The sequence below is a fragment of the Belonocnema kinseyi genome, chromosome 6, assembly GCF_010883055.1.
Source record: "Belonocnema kinseyi isolate 2016_QV_RU_SX_M_011 chromosome 6, B_treatae_v1, whole genome shotgun sequence".
In the NCBI taxonomy this organism is placed as follows: Eukaryota; Metazoa; Arthropoda; class Insecta; order Hymenoptera; family Cynipidae; genus Belonocnema; species Belonocnema kinseyi.
In genome coordinates this window covers 94,966,025-94,983,535 of record NC_046662.1, presented here as the reverse complement: position 1 = coordinate 94,983,535, position 17,511 = coordinate 94,966,025, and the positions used below count along the sequence as shown (strand labels likewise).

At 30.8% G+C, this 17,511-nt stretch overlaps 3 protein-coding genes across 3 annotated transcripts in view; 2 read left to right on the top strand and 1 right to left on the bottom strand.

The window, feature by feature from the left end:
* The window catches only part of LOC117174426 (electron transfer flavoprotein beta subunit lysine methyltransferase-like), a 91,434-nt gene extending 85,802 nt beyond the window's left edge, over positions 1 to 5,632 (bottom strand). The window contains exon 1 of the mRNA XM_033363540.1: positions 5,497 to 5,632. The gene's annotated coding sequence lies outside the window, so the exon portion shown is untranslated. The remainder of the gene's footprint in view (positions 1 to 5,496) is intronic.
* Positions 5,173 to 8,966, top strand: LOC117174427. The gene is made up of 2 exons (XM_033363541.1): positions 5,173 to 5,550; positions 8,223 to 8,966. The coding sequence occupies exons 1-2, from the start codon at positions 5,501 to 5,503 to the stop codon at positions 8,545 to 8,547; spliced, it is 375 nt and encodes a 124-aa protein (XP_033219432.1). The 5' UTR covers positions 5,173 to 5,500; the 3' UTR covers positions 8,548 to 8,966.
* Positions 8,967 to 13,003: 4,037 nt separating this feature from the next.
* LOC117174512 (cadherin EGF LAG seven-pass G-type receptor 2-like) overlaps positions 13,004 to 17,511 on the top strand; it is a 34,663-nt gene continuing 30,155 nt past the window's right edge. Inside the window, exons 1-3 of the mRNA XM_033363696.1 lie at positions 13,004 to 13,062; positions 15,960 to 16,119; positions 16,198 to 16,340. Of these exons, the coding sequence (XP_033219587.1) occupies positions 13,034 to 13,062; positions 15,960 to 16,119; positions 16,198 to 16,340 (332 nt within the window). The 5' untranslated portion in view covers positions 13,004 to 13,033. The remainder of the gene's footprint in view (positions 13,063 to 15,959; positions 16,120 to 16,197; positions 16,341 to 17,511) is intronic.

Sequence of the window (17,511 nt, the reverse complement as noted above, 5' to 3'; positions counted from 1 at the left end):
TAAATGTTTTTCAATGCCCTTTGCATTATTTTAAAGGTGAATTTCTATAAAATCGCACCAACTTATCGCCGTTATTGTGAAAATTGTTGCTTGTCGTGTGCTATATGTTTAAAATTTAAACAAAAATGTTGGCAAATCTTTAATATTGTTTATGCTGAAAGAAATATTTGTGTAAAATCTATGAAATAGGTAATGGATGAGGTTTCTATCAAATATATTTAAAATCTATATGAATTTGATGTTTATTATTGATATCCTAAAGATCAGAAACAATGAAATGTTTCAAACTTTTTTGTATCAACTTTTTTAAATGTTTATTATATTAGGCGTTATTTAAGTATTAAGAAAACATTGAAATATGCGGTACTTTTGCAATATATTCTTAAATAATTCACAATTTGACTTCTACCTGATTCTTTTATAGAGGATTTTGATAGGTTTCAGCCTCTCTTAGATAAGGAAATGTTACTCTTATCTACTTAACAAAAATAACGCAATTGACCTCTCTTTGATTATCGACTAAACAATAAAAGAAGATAAAGTAAAAAAAAGTATACTTGCGAAAGGCCAAAAGAATTCCTGATCCTAAATCAAATTCCCCGGTTTTTCCCTGCTGGATAAAATTCCCGGGATTTCCCCGATCCGCTGGATACCCTGAAAATGACTTTTTTCTCATTTATTAAGTAAAAATATATTGAATAAAGAAGAATATTACAAAATCTTTAAGATAAGGTCCCTTCTAGCAAATTGGACCCAAATTATAAACTCTAGAAATTTATAACGAAAAAACCGCATTTTGTCACATTTTGTGTCCTTCTGTGAGTTATTTCCATCTGCATTTCTCCTCAATCCTTTAGAAAGTTAATTTAGCTTATGAAAAAGAATGTATTTTATAAATATTTGAATAAGTTTCTGTTTTTAAGTAACATCAATTTACCTAAAAATTTAGTTGTTTCACTTCCTTAATTTTATCATTTGAAAATCAAAATAACTAAGATGATCATTCATAAAAAAACTTGATTTGCCACAAATAAGGAATTAGTTAAATTAAATAAAAATACACAATATTTTTCGGCAAGTTAAGAACAATATGTATTAAGAATAAAATTCTAATTGAGTAATACATAGATATGTCATTCAAAATATCCTGGCCATCATATCAGTTTCTAAACGGGGTTTATTTTTCCGTCTTGTTCGGTAGGATCACCAAAATTATTAATTTCTTTGAACTTACTTTCATCAGTCATTTAGGGCCGATTTCACCAACTCTGATTCAATCGTTAAGCATTGATTAGCCTTATTTAATTAATACTTAGTGTTCCATCATTCTTTTAATCATGATGAGGGGAAAATAATCATGGATTAACTTAACCACCCAATAATGGCTGGTTATGGAATTTAATCAGTGATTAAAATAACATAACCCCGAAATTGAAATGCAAGTGCAGTGAGTGCATTTAACTCTTCTTGTTTGTTTGGTTAATTTATCTTTTCCAGTTAAGGGCATGTAATACTTAGAAAATTGTCGATTTTACCAGTTTTAGGTTCCGACGGCTTTTTTTCTTTAATAATCAATATTTTGTCTTAAAAATTTGGGGCATGATAGCGACCGTGCTATCGGACGTCCCCACACACTTTTTTTTTGTTTAATTCAAAAAAGTTTTAATTTAGCAAAATCTGATTAATTTGCATAGCGCTTAGGAATTAGTATCGATTTTAACAGTTTTAGGTTCCGACGGCTTTGTTTCTAGAATAATCAATATTTTGTCTTAAAAATTTGTGAAATGATAGCGAACATGCTAACGGACGTCCCCGCACACCTTATTTGTGTTTTTTTTTTCAAAAAAATTTTTGATATTGCTAACAACGTGTGTACATTTGGAGGTTATGTATGTTACAATTCTCCTGTGCGTTACTTCCAAACTACACAATATTTTTGGCCGAAAACTTTGGACTTGCAAATAAACATAGTAACTAATCTCCCTGAACTAACACTTTTTGCAGGCAATCAAAAAAGTTTATTTCATAAATAATTTCCAGATTATCGGAAAGGCAGAGATAAAAAACGACGTAACCTCAAAATAATATATATGCATAAAATTTTTATTTAACACAATAAATTGTTTTTGTTATTATCCCTCAAAAAAAGAGTCCGGGGACGTCTGTTATGATATTTTATAGCATCTCCGAATTCAGTTTTTAAAAATTTTCATTTTTGTGGAAAAAAAGCCGGGGAAATTGTAAGTATCACATGCCCTTAAAAATTGAAACTACTTGTTTCAAACCATATGCACTTTCTAACAAATTCCTTGTTTTTTGTAGAAAATTGATCTTCTTACCTGGAAATTTGTTTTCATTTCTGAGTTGCAAATTTTTTTAAATGAAAGTTTTACTGATTTTAATTGTATTTTTTTTTTTGGTTGGACACTCAACTATTTGTTTGAAAATCTATGTATTTTATTTAAAATTATAATTTTTGGTACACAATCAATTTTCTCATTCCAAACCTAATCTTTTTGTATGAAACATGTTTATAAATAATAGTCATTGGTCTTCTTTTTATCCAAATGTACATTATTCAACACTTTTCTTCTGGTTACCATGTATAAATAAAAATTATATTTCAGAAACAATGGTATTCCACCTAGGATACAGCTCCTACTTGCTCTACGGTACTACGCAACTGATTCGCGTCTTATTGCTGCTGGAGATATTATTCAACACTTTTCTTCACTTTTTTGTTCCTATTTTTATAAAAAAAACACAATTGCCACTTCTCTTCTATTGCACTTGCCACTGAAACCACTCGTAATCTCAAACTTGGGAATCTTATTATATGCTAATATGGCCCCGAGTATTAACGAAGAATATCGTTCTAACCAATCAGTCGCCGTTACAACAGAAAGACCTAGAAACTAGACCTTACAACGAACAAAGTATACGATTAGCTAACCAGAAGTTGAAAATGCTTAGTAGAACGCATCGCTGGTTAACGCTGATTTAATCATTGCTTAAAAAATAATCATCATTAGTTAATCATGGATTTAATCAGAGTTGGTGAAATTGGCCCTTATAATGATTTTTCATATTGAGTTTTAAATTAAAATCACGATTCACGTATTTAGTTCTAGCATTTTCATGTCCCTGTTTCACGATACTATGCAAATCATAACTTTTGACTGATAAAATAGCTGAAAATAGTATATGTACAACTGAACAAATAGGAATGCTTTTCATTGTTATGGCTTAAAATTAGTTCAATTAAATTTAGAACAATTTGTCTAGGTTTAAATCCTTATTCTGAAATTCACGTTATAATGGTAAGAGGCAGGATCTAAAATGTATTAAATTTTTGACAAAACACTTTTTGTATGATTCAATTTGAAGCACTTTAAATTCCTAACATTTCAAGAAATAATATTGCATTTTCAACAAAATAGATGACTTTTAAAAAAATAGTTAAATTTTTAACTAAAAAGATAAATTTTCACCAGAAGAGTTAAATTGCCAACTAAGAAAGGTTTTTAAACAAATTTTTCAACCAAACACTTTTACCTTTAACAAAACAATATGCATTTTTTTACAGGAAGAAATAAGCTTTCAAACCAAAATGAACACTTTCAAACCAAAAGGATAAATTTTCAACAGAAAAGTTACTTTTCAATTAAATAGTTCTACTATCTAACTAAATAGTTGAACTTGTAAGAAAATACATCAATTTTCAATCAAATAATTAAATTTTCATTTTGGAAATAAAAATTTTGAACCAAATGTCTCAATGTTGTACGATTTTCTAACGAAAAAGAAGAAAATTTAAGACAATATAGAAGAAGTTTCTACCAAAATATTTCAATCTTATACCCCCAAAAAAGTATTTGAAACAAAGTAGCCAAATTTTCAACCAAACAGATGAATTTTCAACTAAACTTATGAATCCTCAACTGATTCAACTGATTAGTCAGAGAAGTGCATGATTACTCTTGTCGCCACTTAGGGCCTGTTGTCGCGGTAATGCACAGTACTGAAATAGTTGATCATTAGATGTCTGCAAATTTTTGCAGAATTTTGCGTATTGGCTGAGATAATCTCAAAAACCCATGATGTTTATGGATTTTTTTATATGAAAATCGATTTATCATTCGTTTTCTCGGATACTATCACTCGCAGAAAAAAATATGCGAAACAAAAAATATTTGAAAAGAACATTTTGCGAAATTTTGCATATTGGCTTAGATAAACGCATCTATGACTTATGGTTTTGTATGCAGAGTTTAAATAAAATCAGAGAATTCAGCTATTCGGAACTGCACCCACGATTTTCAACAAAATCGCTTAAACCTCTACATAATTTTGTTTTACTAAAAGGGATGAATTTTCAAACTAAAAACAACACTTTTCATCAAAAGAGTTGAATTTGCAACAAAAATGTTCATTATTTTTCCAAACATTAGTTGAACTTTCTACCAACATTATTAAATTTTTAATGAATACAGGAATTTTCAACAAAAATAGATGAATTCTCAACGAATAATATAATATTTGATATTATTTTAACCAAGAAAGAATTTACATAATTTGAAGTCAATCACAGTTGAATTTAACGAAAACATACAGATGTTGGTAAAATGGCTGAATCATCGGATAAAAGAGATTAATTTTCTACCCATAACAAACCCAGAAAAATTTTCTTAATAGAAGATATACAAAAAACATAAAGCAACTTCAAAGTAACTAAAATTAAGTTCCAAGTTACTAAAAAAATCGCCACTAACTGACCTTAAAAGTTACTTTTTAAAATAGTAACGATGTTATCCTCAAAGTTACAAATACAGTCAGTTTTCAGTAACTTAGTTATTCGTAACAAGTTACTACTCAAAACTGATTTCATGATGCAAGATGAGTCATAGTTCGTTACATTGGCGCAAACAGATGCAGCATTTAGATTGGCGCGTTCGAACATAGCGATTGTCCGCGTATTTCCCCATTCCCTAGGATACCCATACTCAACCCTACGGGAAACTCTTCTCTTCTGAAACGTTTGGAATAACCGGCTGTGGCTATGGTTACGAAGTAGCACTGAACGCATCCACGTGTACGCCGTCCTCTTTCCCTAAGAAATTGGTGGGGGAAGACTAGATAATAAAACCGAGGCGCAGATGTGCGAGGTCATTCAATAGCGTTCGTATCGTCGCCAGTGAAACGTGTTCAGACAAGCTGAGAGAAGCTATCAGAAGCAATACGGCGAGACAGTGTTGAGAGTGTTTAAACAGTATCGCTTGTAAACCGGCTGTGTGTGTACTTATCTAGTTATCTCACAGTGAATTGGAGAATTCAAACTCGAGGAAAGCTGCCAGTGCTACCACTTGCTCCGCAAAGTTCAGCACTAAAAATTTATCCCACGTCCGAAGAATCTTACGATTCGAAAATTGGTTCGCCAGGAAGCCATTGTACGTGCAAATCCGAAGCTTATCTTCCAAGAAAAGAAAAATCACTCACCAGTATGACTTGCGAGGAATTACGGTCCATATGCTTCAACCATTTGTCTGACAGGTAAGGAAGATCTTCCATCAGTAAAGTTATACTACTGCTATTACTGTAAGCCACGCCATGAGGATGAGTGCATTCCCTTGACAGTAGTTCCAGGTTGATGCCGGTAGAACAGTTAACAAGTAGTAACGCCCCTCGTGGTCAGGCATGAAAAATGTGCCGAGACACGTGTCTTATCATTTTTATACTCAGCTGATTATCGGATTTTCATCATTCTCAGTCTTCTGATTCTCTTTGTGTTATAATTTTTTTACCGAGAACGCATGTTGCATCAGTTTGTGACACACTATTCGACGAATGATAAGAATATTGATAATTACTTTTCACGTAATATGTGAGATGAGTTTATCGCGAGAGGGCGTCAACAATTCTTTCTTTCAATGTCTAAAGTAAAATTCAAGAACTTTCATAATCTTTTGGAACTTTTAGTTTCGTTAGTTGAAAAAATCTAAATGTATTTAATGCTAAAATGATTTAACATACAATTAGTCAAACTTTTAAAGTAATATTCTCTCAGAAGTAAATTTAAAAAAGTGAAACTGAAACATTATAAATCTCGGGCGGTTGCATATTTAACATCTATAAGAAATTTGAGAGCATTCAATGAAATTTATTGAGATTTAACCCTAATTATTCATTGAGGGCGAAATTCACCACAAAAAATCTTCGAGTCCCTCGCAGAGTTTCGCTGGTTACTTTAACTTCTTCGATTTAAAAAATATTTAGACAATTTCGGTTGCAAAACTAAAAGCTCATCTTTTGAAATCCTTAAATACTACCTAGCAATTTTTTAGATTTCTGGGAGTCATGGGGGGGGGGGAGATAATGAAATTCACCCAGTGTTACTATTATGCGACTCTACTGAAGTGTGACTAATTAGAGTTAAAAGGGGTTTAAAAGAATAAAAATACTATAATAAATATCATGGTGTTCGTAAATATTTCTAGTGATTTTAAAATATTTTAAGAAACTTCTAAACGATCCGAAAAAATTCAAATGATTTGATAGGATTTCAAGGAAATTCCAAGTATTTCACTGGATTTCGAGGAATTTCAAAACAATAATAATAATTTGAACTAAATGTTTTCATATCATTTAAACAACTTCAATGGACATCAATGATTATGGTGGATTTTATAGTATTCCATGATATTTGAAGGGATTGTGTTATTTTGTATATATAAAAGATGATATTTAAAGAGGTTTTAAAAACACAAAATAATTTAAAGTATTTCAGGATTGGTTGATCCATCGGTTGATCTCCATTAGGGCGCTTCGTTTTTGAACATTTTTTTTCTGATTGCATTTCAATACCCCGCAAAAGTTGCCCAACCTTGCCAACTTTACAGCTGCAAAACATTTTTTCGATCGGACAATATCTGCGGTTTATATTTTGAATTTGAACATTCAAAATTTTGAAGAAAACAATGTTTCCTATTGGTTCAAAAGTATAGCGTTTTTTTATAGGTACGGTTAATACAAATGAATCTGATTTTTTTAGCCTTAACCAAAAAATCATATTATCATTCTGCTTTTTCGGAAAAAATGTTCAGGATGTAGGAATTTTACAATATTGGAATTTTTTTTGACGCGAATTTGAAACATATTAAACACAATAAAAAATGTTGGACATAATGAAAAATAATAGCATAATTTTTTGGTTCAAGCTGGAGGAATTTTTTGATCGATCTATTCAACTTTTGACAAAAAAGTGTGCATTTAACTTAGTCCAAAAAATATGTTACTTGTACATATTCAGAAAATTATAAATAGAGTAAAAAGAATTCTTTTTAATATTTAATTTAATATTTATGTTTACTTGTAATGACTGTAAATATAAAATATATGCTAGAGTTTTGAAACTAATAGAAAGAGAAAAGTTTGTTTAAGTAAAAAAATAACCGGCCTTAGTCTACATTCACAGTTTATAAAACAGTAAAATCATGCTGTCTGGGCCAGTTTACATTCTAAGTGGCTTAAAATTCATTTTTAATTTAAAAAGTAATGCAATTTGACTATTTTCGGGATAAACAGCGTTGAAAAATAAACGAATTTAACTTTTTTGAATGTCAGAATAACTTAATAGAATTATAATACGTTAAATAAAAACATTGAGCGTAAGAAAATTTCAAAAAAAGAAGAAACTTTGAAAGTACATATTCCAAAATAAAATCTCTTAAAATAGGAGAGTAATTCAAAAATTCGCAGGACTTAAGTTTTGAAAGAATCTTAATTAAAAACTTTTTCGAAGCACTCTACATAATTTAAAAGTAATCGAAAATTTCAAATAATAAAAAAGACTCCAATTTATGTGATATAAAATAAAAAATTTTGAATAAACTTTATTGTATGCGATTTTTTTTCTTTTGTCATATTTTTTCCTCATAATTCTCGCCAAAATGCGAAACATATGCAAATTAGAGATAGGATCAAATCTAAGCTACAATAAAACCAATGTAATCTGCTAATCTTGAAATATGCAAAAGATACTTTTGTATATAAATATCAGCAAAAACAAATAATATGTATAATTCTGACCTGAAAAGTATTTTTTAGTTTCCTCAATGCCATGGACAAAGAGATATAGCAGCATCAACCTTGAAAGAACTTAAAACCTCACAAAAACACTTTCAAGTCCCCAATCCAAAAAAATTAATTATTCTATTTACTTCCAGAACCAAAATGTGGAACCAAAAAAAGAATCGAGATCTCCATCGCGGCACCAATATTACATGCGGTTTGCTGCCAACCCTGCGAGCTTTGGCAACACGAGCCGGCAATACACAAAAAAGTGTTTGCTTTGTACCTTCAGAGGGGCAAACAGATTCAGCCAGCCACCTCCAAATAACCCTTCTGGAAGCTTACTGCAGGGAGAATGGAATTGAAGTAATCAGAGTCTCCAAGGAAACTCTAAAATCCATGATGTGTCCCTCGGCTACAGACCTATCCTGTGTCCTTGTTACCTCCGATGAACCATATTTCTTGGAGTCTCCGGAGTGACTTTCAAGCACCTCATGCACTTATTCTGGAAAAGAAATTGAAAAAAATTCAACCTGAGTCTTTAAACGAAGAGGCGGAGTTTGAGGATGAGAGGCTTGGCGAGTGTTCCTACGATTGTGCTGAGGAACAAGAGTGCTTTAAAACACATTTGATTATGTAACTGCGCAAAGCGCATATACAAATTGTCGAGGCTCAAAAGTAGAGCGACATAATCCTGCTTTATTACAAGCTGAGACGAGTTGGATGCGAGGAGACGATGTAGACTAGAAGGATCTTGCGGGACTCTAAATCTTCGAGAAAATATTATGTATGTGTATAAGAGAGAAACAGATGCATTCAAAATTATGTTTCCAATTTTTATTCAATGTGTTTAAGTTTGTTATTGCATAATTTACTTATATGTAATCCTATACTTTCGAGGCAATTAATAAAGAAATTACAGTCGCCAAAAATTGTTAGTAGTTCATATTCCCTTTTTTACATACTAATATGTATCTACATTATTAAGGCTTGTTTTCTAGACAATTAAGAAAATTTAGATGGGTAAAGATACAAAAGTTGGAATTATTAGATTTTTATTTAAGCGGGGAAAAGTGTATCAGATCCACATAAAACGATTTTATTTCATCCATATTAATTACAATTTGTCTATGGATAATAATTTGCGAGATGAAGGTGTACGTTTTTGTTTCATAATGATATTTTTTTATGGAATCACAATCTTTTGATATAAACCTTCTACGATATTTTTCAAGTCAAAATAACAATTAAATCTGCTCTTTGTGGTTTAAAATATGAGTTACAATCTCATTGAACAAATAGCAACAAGATTAATATTAATAAATGACAAAATAAAAATCTACGTTTTTTCACTCTTATTTATAAAAAAAGCTATCTAGCACGATAAAAATAATAATTTACTCTTTATCAAAAGATAAAAGATAAGGAGTCCATAATTTAATAGAACCGGATAAGGGGTACCATTGGTGTTGATTTTTTTTTTAATATATTGAAGTTATACGCTATTTTGTATTTCAAATTCGTCCTTTTAAAGGGCCCGTTGTCATTTTCTCGAGGACTCTGAAGTACTTTCTTGTTATAGCTTCAATTATAATACATACATTTTCTCAAGGGGCACTTACATTCACAGAATTTTTTTGGAGATGGTCGCTTTTCCCAGACGTTTCTTTCACGATTCAAGAGAGATAAGTAATAGCTCTGTGACAAGGTTTTTTTTTTAAGAAAGATAGTTGCTTTTTCTAAGCGCTCCTTTCACGATTAAATAGAGCTTGACAATGTTTCGAGAGTATTTTTTTATTATTTTGTTTAAAATTAAATCCGCTAAAGTTATACCATTTTTGTGTCTTCTGTGAAACTCGGGTTAGCTTTCTGGAAAAATTGGCAGAGTTGGGAAATGGAATGAACTAGTCGCAAAATTATCCTAATAATTTGTTCTGTCATATTTTTACATTCGAATCTGATTACATAAAATTATTTTATTAAAACATCAATTAGTTTCATATCTTTATGTTACGGGGTAAAGTAAAAATAATTGGCACATAGTATACATTATTGGAGAAAACCCACTTAATAAAGTCCTGCAATTATGAAAATTATTCTGTTAAAAACAGGCGTATCATATTTGAGGGACGTGGTATTGTCAGCTTTTTTATGTCACCCTATAAATAAAGTATCTAAGAGTAGACTGTGATACAGTGAATGTTATAAATAACGCCTCAGTTTGTTTATTCTTATAATACTTTTGCACACGAGGTTGATTTCATGATTGAAAAAATTGTTCTTTAATGCTCTATGAAAGTAATTATGAAAAAACAAGTTTGGCGGGATGCGATAAAAAATTCTTTGAGAGAAATTAAGTACTTACAGCATGTTTTGAAATACCAGAAACATGAAAATGTTGTGTTTTAATAGATAAAGTACTTTTTAAACTTCCTTTGAGCCAATTTTTTAATTTAACTTGTTTTCAAATTTTGTATTTAACAGTATATTTTGAGATTTTTCTAAATGATCCTATTTTTGCAGCTACTTATATTTAGGTCCCACAGCATAAAATTAGTAAAGAAACTTATTAGGAATAATGTCCAGCGGGCTATAAAATTTTTAAAATTGTTTATTTTTATCTATCCAAATTAATTAGTTAAAGTTTTGCGTCAAAATTAAAAATATTGTAGACCAGTGACCGACATTTTTCAACTTTTTTGCGACACGAGCATTTGTTATTTATTTAAATACCTTTTAAAGAAATAAGTACAGAATAAAAATTGAAATATTGTTACATTCAGAAGCACTAAAGCATTTTATAAGAATGAAGTAATCGCGATTTTGTAGGTTAATTGTTTAAAAATAAAACAATTGTGGCTCATTAATAGAATAACATACGAAAGGTATATAGCAAATTATTATTTTTTTATTTAGTTGATAAAACGACATCTGCGGGCTGAAAGTTAACGTATTGGCATCAATGGCAGTCGAGTTGGTAAAAAAATACATTTAATTCTGAAAAACTAGGTAAGCTGTGAATTTGTTTATAAATTAAAACATTCTTTTTCTTTGATAATGTACAGTGAGAATTTGACCAACTTTTTTTATATTTGACCAATTTCTTCTCAATTTTATTAAGGAACGATGTCTTTAGAGCGCGAAATAGCTGGAATATGAATTTTATTTATTAAATTTTTTTATAACATTAACAATTGCATTGAATTTAGAAAAAAATCGTAACTGAGCATTTTCTTACGTATATCTTAAACAAAAAATTGTATCAATTTCAATTGCTAATTTGTTGATATAAAAATAAAACAATTTTCTAAACTTCTTAATCAGCCGGTTATTATTTCTCATGCACGTTTTTACTGATCTTATGATGTTTCACATAAAAATACGTACTTAAATCTAATCTCTTATTTGACAAAAAATGTCAACTATGTCGTTACATAATAAAAAGAGTAAATAAAATATTCAAAAATCGACGCTCATAAATCTCTTTTAAATTATGTTAACTTCAAGATTTTCTTGGATCAAATCGGATCAAAATTGCAAGACATTTCATTTTAAGGCGTCCGGCATAGCCAACTCTCCCCTATGTACATGCTATAGGGTCACACTTGAAGTATTCTCATTTTGAGAAAAAAATCCAACATCCTATAATCAGTAGGAAATATTTTGTAGTATTTTGAAGTTCGGGTTAAGTGAAAATATTCATTTTACTGTGTTTGATCTATGGATAATATAAGAGCTCTTTTTGCATTAATTATCTTCTTTGTAAAGGGTGTATTTGGCTGTAGCTTTATTGGCAAATTGGAGATTATCAACGTCTTAGAATCAATAGGAAAGGATGTAGAAAGTTTAAAATTTCCGATCAAGTGAGAATTTCAATTTCACGGTACGTGTCGTATAAATCACGAGAGCTTTTTCCTTTTATTTATTTTCCTCTTGCAAAGAGTTTCTTATAGATTCTACATAGTCACTTTATTCACTGACTTTAGAGATTTCCAACGTCCTGGGAACAACAGGAAATATTTTACAAAATGTTTTATCACCGTTCAAGTGAAAATGTGAATTTCACCGAGCGCTCTCTTTTCTTCTCTTGACGAGAAGAAATAATATAAATACATAACAATGTATAAATACTATTAAGCTATTTTCCTTTCAGAGTACGCGTGACTCACTCGGCGAGGAAGACTGAAAAATATGTCTGATCTAAGATACTTTCCAGTTCAAAAATTAAAAAAAAAGTGTATTATAAGGTACACGATAAAATATGTGAATAACATGTGATTAAAGATTATTCGTCAACATCAAATCGTCTTTAAGATCATTCACATAATACGTGTTATGTTAGGGGGGGGGGGGTTCTTCAATGTATCATTCTGCATATTAAGTGCAATGGAAAATGCATCATTTAGGAGAGGGTGGGGGGAGGGAGTAAAGTTCCTGGAAAATTGATCGCGTACTTGTTCTTCTAATGTTTTCAAGTAATTATAAAGAATCTGAAATATTTCATAATTTGAACAGAATCTATATGAGGTTTCAACATAATAAAATTATTATCAATATTATTGTTGCTTTGACGGCTTCTTAAAAAAATATAATAATTTTTCTTTGCTTGATGTATCAAATAATATATTTATCACCCACGTATATGCATATGAGACATAAAATCGCACATAAAATATTATTTATGGTAGAACCTACTCCCTGCTGTATTGTTTTAAAGTTTTAATGTCTGATGTTTAACCATTTTCCACTTTTCTAGTTTTCTTTTTTTTCATAACAGTGGTTGAAATATTATATTCCGATCCAATTTTTAGAAACAGTACTTTGTTGAATGAATTTCAATATTTCTAATTGTGTTTCAGAAATAATAATTAATTTAAGGAAAGTTATGTAAAGAGAACTCTACTTTTATCTCTTGTCTTTTCTTTTATAGCTTGCGAAATATTTGAGGATAGCTAATATCACTTCAATGGACGACCTAAAAATCCTGAGTGTTACGTGAGTAGGTACTAAAATAATAAAACAGTGACAGCACAGTAGTTTCATAAAAAGGGAAGTGCATCAAAAGTAGATAATTTAAAGTCACTGCATAATTGATATTTTTTGATTATTGAAAAGGCATCTTACTTTGCATATTCGAAATTTTTTGAAAATTAAGTTGGTACAGTGAACTTCCGCCTATTTTAAAGCTCGTCTATTTCAAAGTTCACCTTCAAAGGTCTCCTCAAGGGGATGGTCACTCATAAATCAGGAAGTCAGACTAACAGTTACTGTCACCACAATAACGAGGATTTCATAGAGACACGCTTATTCTAAATTGCGCAGTTTCGTTACCTCCTACTACGTTCCCTGTACGGTCTTGTCCGATTCAATTGCTGACTAATTAAAAAGAGGCCTCAAGAGCAGGAAACCCTCGTTGATTTAAATTTAGTGTTTTAGCATGATGGCGTGGGAATGCAGACAGCTTTTTGGGGAAAACATTCTAAACGTAAACGTAAGTCATAAATATGCAAATAGTAATATTTCTCAAGCATAGAGTGTAATTTATTAGTCATGTTCCATTTTTCCTAAGTAAAAATGCCTGTACAGGAACCTCGAAGAATTCTGCAAATGTTGATGTACAAGTACCTGTACAGAAACGTGTATATAGGATCCCTTATAAAAAGCCAGCAAAGAAATCTTTGAAAGAATCCTTTACAGAAACATGTGCAAGTTTCATTACAGAAAGCCATCGCGAATACAAAAATCGATTAAAGCTATCAAGTTGCCCCCTTTGTATGCCCTTAAAGATCAAACTCACCATTGAGAGAGCCATGTGACTAGCGAATCTTCGCGGATTAGTTTCTACACTAGTTCATGTCTAGATTTCTGAAGATGTTCCTGTATATGAACCCACGCCTCAATTGACTCTGTGAAGGAACCTATACAGGATCATTCAAAGGTTAGCTTGCATACAGGTTCCTTTTCAGGAGCATGAACAGTCTCCTTCGCCAAATTACCAAATTACTGCACAGGAACCGTCAAGATTACCAGTACATGTTCATGTGCAGTTTCGACTTTTTAGTGTCACAAAATAAAATAAAACATCCAAATTTCATGCTAGTGTATCATAATCGGGTACTTTAACCTCAAATTTCGGATGGTTGATTATATTTCGTAAAACTGAAAGGTCTTCAACCGATAAAGGGAATGAACAGAATTACGCAAAAACATCTACACTTAAAAAATATGAATATTTATGCTTTTATAACCTTTCTGACGGCTGAAATTTCCACTTATCCTCCCGATAATAAGCGCAGAATAGAAAAAATTAATATTTTTAGATTTCAGCGCAAAAGTGAAGATTATTCTATTATTTTGAATGCCCGATTTTTACATCTGTCTAAAATGCTACAATAAGAATAAGATAACGCGTAAACTTATTCACTTCTATTTCCATGGCGCCCGCCACACACTTTTCTATTCTCCCAAAGAGAACGTGTTTTCAATATATTTAATTACTTCTAATTGTACCGGTAACGCACCTCACAGAGATATTTTTTATTCCTCAGAAGTGGTCATATTTTGATTTTATTTAATTCCTTCTAATAAGTTCACAAAATATGTGTAATAAGTTGTTTTAATTCCTTCATGCGGAATTTAAATTCTGAAATTTTAATTCTCACCAATTCAACTATGCCTCTCTAGAGTTAAAATTATTTAAATTCACACATTTGCATAGATTTCTTTGTTGCATTTTTAAGACATTTAAATAAATTATTAAAATATAAATAAATATAAATTTGAATATTTTTCGAATTTATAAGGTATAAAAAAATTTAATAATGAAAAATAGGTTAAATAAATGCTTTCGTTACTTTTAAAATGTTCAGAATATTTTTTTCTAAAAAGGCGTATGCACTGCTATTTCAAGAATTATGATATATTTCCTGACATTTCCACCTATGCTATCATGACTACAACGTCTACAGCGTCAATATTTTTATCGTTTTTTTGCTTCTATTACATTTATTTGTAGTTGGAAAATTTGACTATTTCAAGGAAATGTTAAATTTCTCATGTCGTGCGTCAACAAAACCACTTACATGCATGCAGGCTAACCAACCGCAACATTGTAAATTGCGCATGTACCGAAAAGCGCAGGTCTATTTAAAATTACAAATTATGAACTGTAACATTACATTAATAATAAATTGTTTAAAGAAGTAATATATTTCTTAGATTAAATTTAATTAATTTAAAAAATAAAAATGGTTAGAAATATTTATCTGTATTGTTGTTGATAGTATTTATTCATTTCAAATCGACCCGCACTTTTCGGCACATTCGCACTTGAAAAAATGTCTCACAGTACTCTCATCGATACAAAACCCGGGCTATCAATGAACATCGCTTAACAAAAATAACCTGATGTTCGCGGTAGATTTGGGGCCCATCGAGCCTTAAAATTATGGAACGTGTACGTTTCAGGGCCGTTGAAATATGCGGAAATTTACTGTATTTATTTTATTCTACGCACTAGCTATAATTTCGAAATTTTCCGTAATTCTAACTTCTTTTCCAGCTTGTCCAGAGCTAACGTTACGGATAATTACGTAACTATAGAATGTGCCTTTATTCTATTGTATAACCTATTTTTCTTGGATTTATACTAATGAGTTTTCAACATTCCTTTTGTCGTTACTTTTACACAATTAAATGATCTGGAAGTAAATGAAAATGAGGACCAGGAATTAAATCTTAATTATATTAGCATCATTTTCTTCAACGTTTTACTGAGAAATTCTTAGTCTTTCAAATTATGAATATATTTTTAATTATTTATGTTTTTTAAGTTTTTAGTCTGATGCATTAATGTTAGATACTAGTAAATGACATTTGGTATTATTTCGCAGGCTTTCGTCGGAAGTCACCTTTCATTTTTTCGGAAATTCACAAGATGGAGATAAAATTCGAGAAGCACTTAATCGTCTTGTTCAACGTCGGCGGCTAAACGAGATCACCCTCGAATCCACACATTTCACCTTCCAACAAAAGCCGTCGCTCAGGCTCCAGGTAATAAAATTTAAGAGCGCCGTAAACGCTGTAAACAAAGAAAATGTCCTTTTTATAGAGCCAATTTTTCTCCCTCAGACCTTACGTCTCAACCAAGTGAATGAACATGTGGTGCGATTGGGTGACCAATTCATGTTAACATGTGTTGCTCAAGGAAGCTATAATATCAACTTTACGTGGTACAAGGACAATATGTTAATCAACATGAGTAAAGCTACTAGGTAAAGAAAGTCCCCGTTTCATTAAAAACAATTTTATAAAAATAAAATATAGTCACGTAGGGTAAGAGCACAAATTCTTGGCACCCCCCGCCCCCTCCCAATTGCTGGCACCTTCTCTAGATTTTATCAAATAATAAGAGAATAGAGATAAAGAGCAATTTTTTTTAATAGCGCAGACATTTTTTTGTAGGAATACGTATTCATCTTATGCTAAACAATAACTTATGTGTTCTGAAACTACAAAATTCAGTCTTGTTTCCAGGCTGCCAAGAATTTTCAAGTTAGCTAAAGAAAATCTTTACATAATTGCAGTTTTCAATTTACCCCTAGCAACGTTATAATTCTCGGAAGTGACTATTTTCTTTTCAGCACATTTCGAGGAAATCTCAAAATTGTTAATAAAAAAATAACTACGATTTAATCCTAATCTATTTAATAAATAATAGAGGGTGCCAATAATTAAATGAATGAGGTAAGTAATGATATTTAGTGATATATGTTATTCAGAAATAAGATTAAATTCACAACTTAACGATGTAGACTTAACCACAAATCAGTCTAATGTATCACTCACAACTAGTCTGTCCAACAAAATTACTGCCTGATTTACATTTAGGGAAAGAATCTTGAATGAAATTTTTAACACTTCTGAAAATGTGTTAAATAATAAGGCTGGTTTGAATAGTGTAGAGAGAAATAAAGGGTTTTGTAATCAGTTTTCAGGTTAGCATGCAATTGATGAAACATTACACGATTCTGCAGATTTCAGACGAAAAGCGATTTCAACATAACACGTACAAGAGGTTGCTTTAAAATGTGTAAAAAAACCGGAAATATGCATGATTATTTGCTTTTTTCTCTAACCCCAAAACGAAAAGCCGAGGATCACAATCTCTGAATTTGAAATAGATAGATGCTGATTATTAAGTCATTGAAGCCATACTATTTCTTTATAATAAAAAAATAATTGATAAACAATGTTTCTCTTCACTATTCACTTCTCAGTGATACTATTAAAATTTAGTTTAAGCGTAGAATTCGATACCCTAATATATTAGCACTGTACATATTAGTATTACAGTCTGTCAAGTTAAAGCGTGGGTGGCTTTACTCGCAGTCGGTAAGGTGTATCGACATGATTTTGGTGTCAAAATATTAAGAAGAGCTCCCT

Excerpts from the sequence above, each read along its gene's own strand:
- LOC117174427 (XM_033363541.1), top strand. The coding sequence starts at position 5,501 with ATGACTTGCGAGGAATTACGGTCCATATGCTTCAACCATTTGTCTGAC. Across the intron at positions 5,551-8,222 it reads TTCAACCATTTGTCTGACAG|AACCAAAATGTGGAACCAAA; the intron begins GTAAGGAAGATC and ends ATTTACTTCCAG.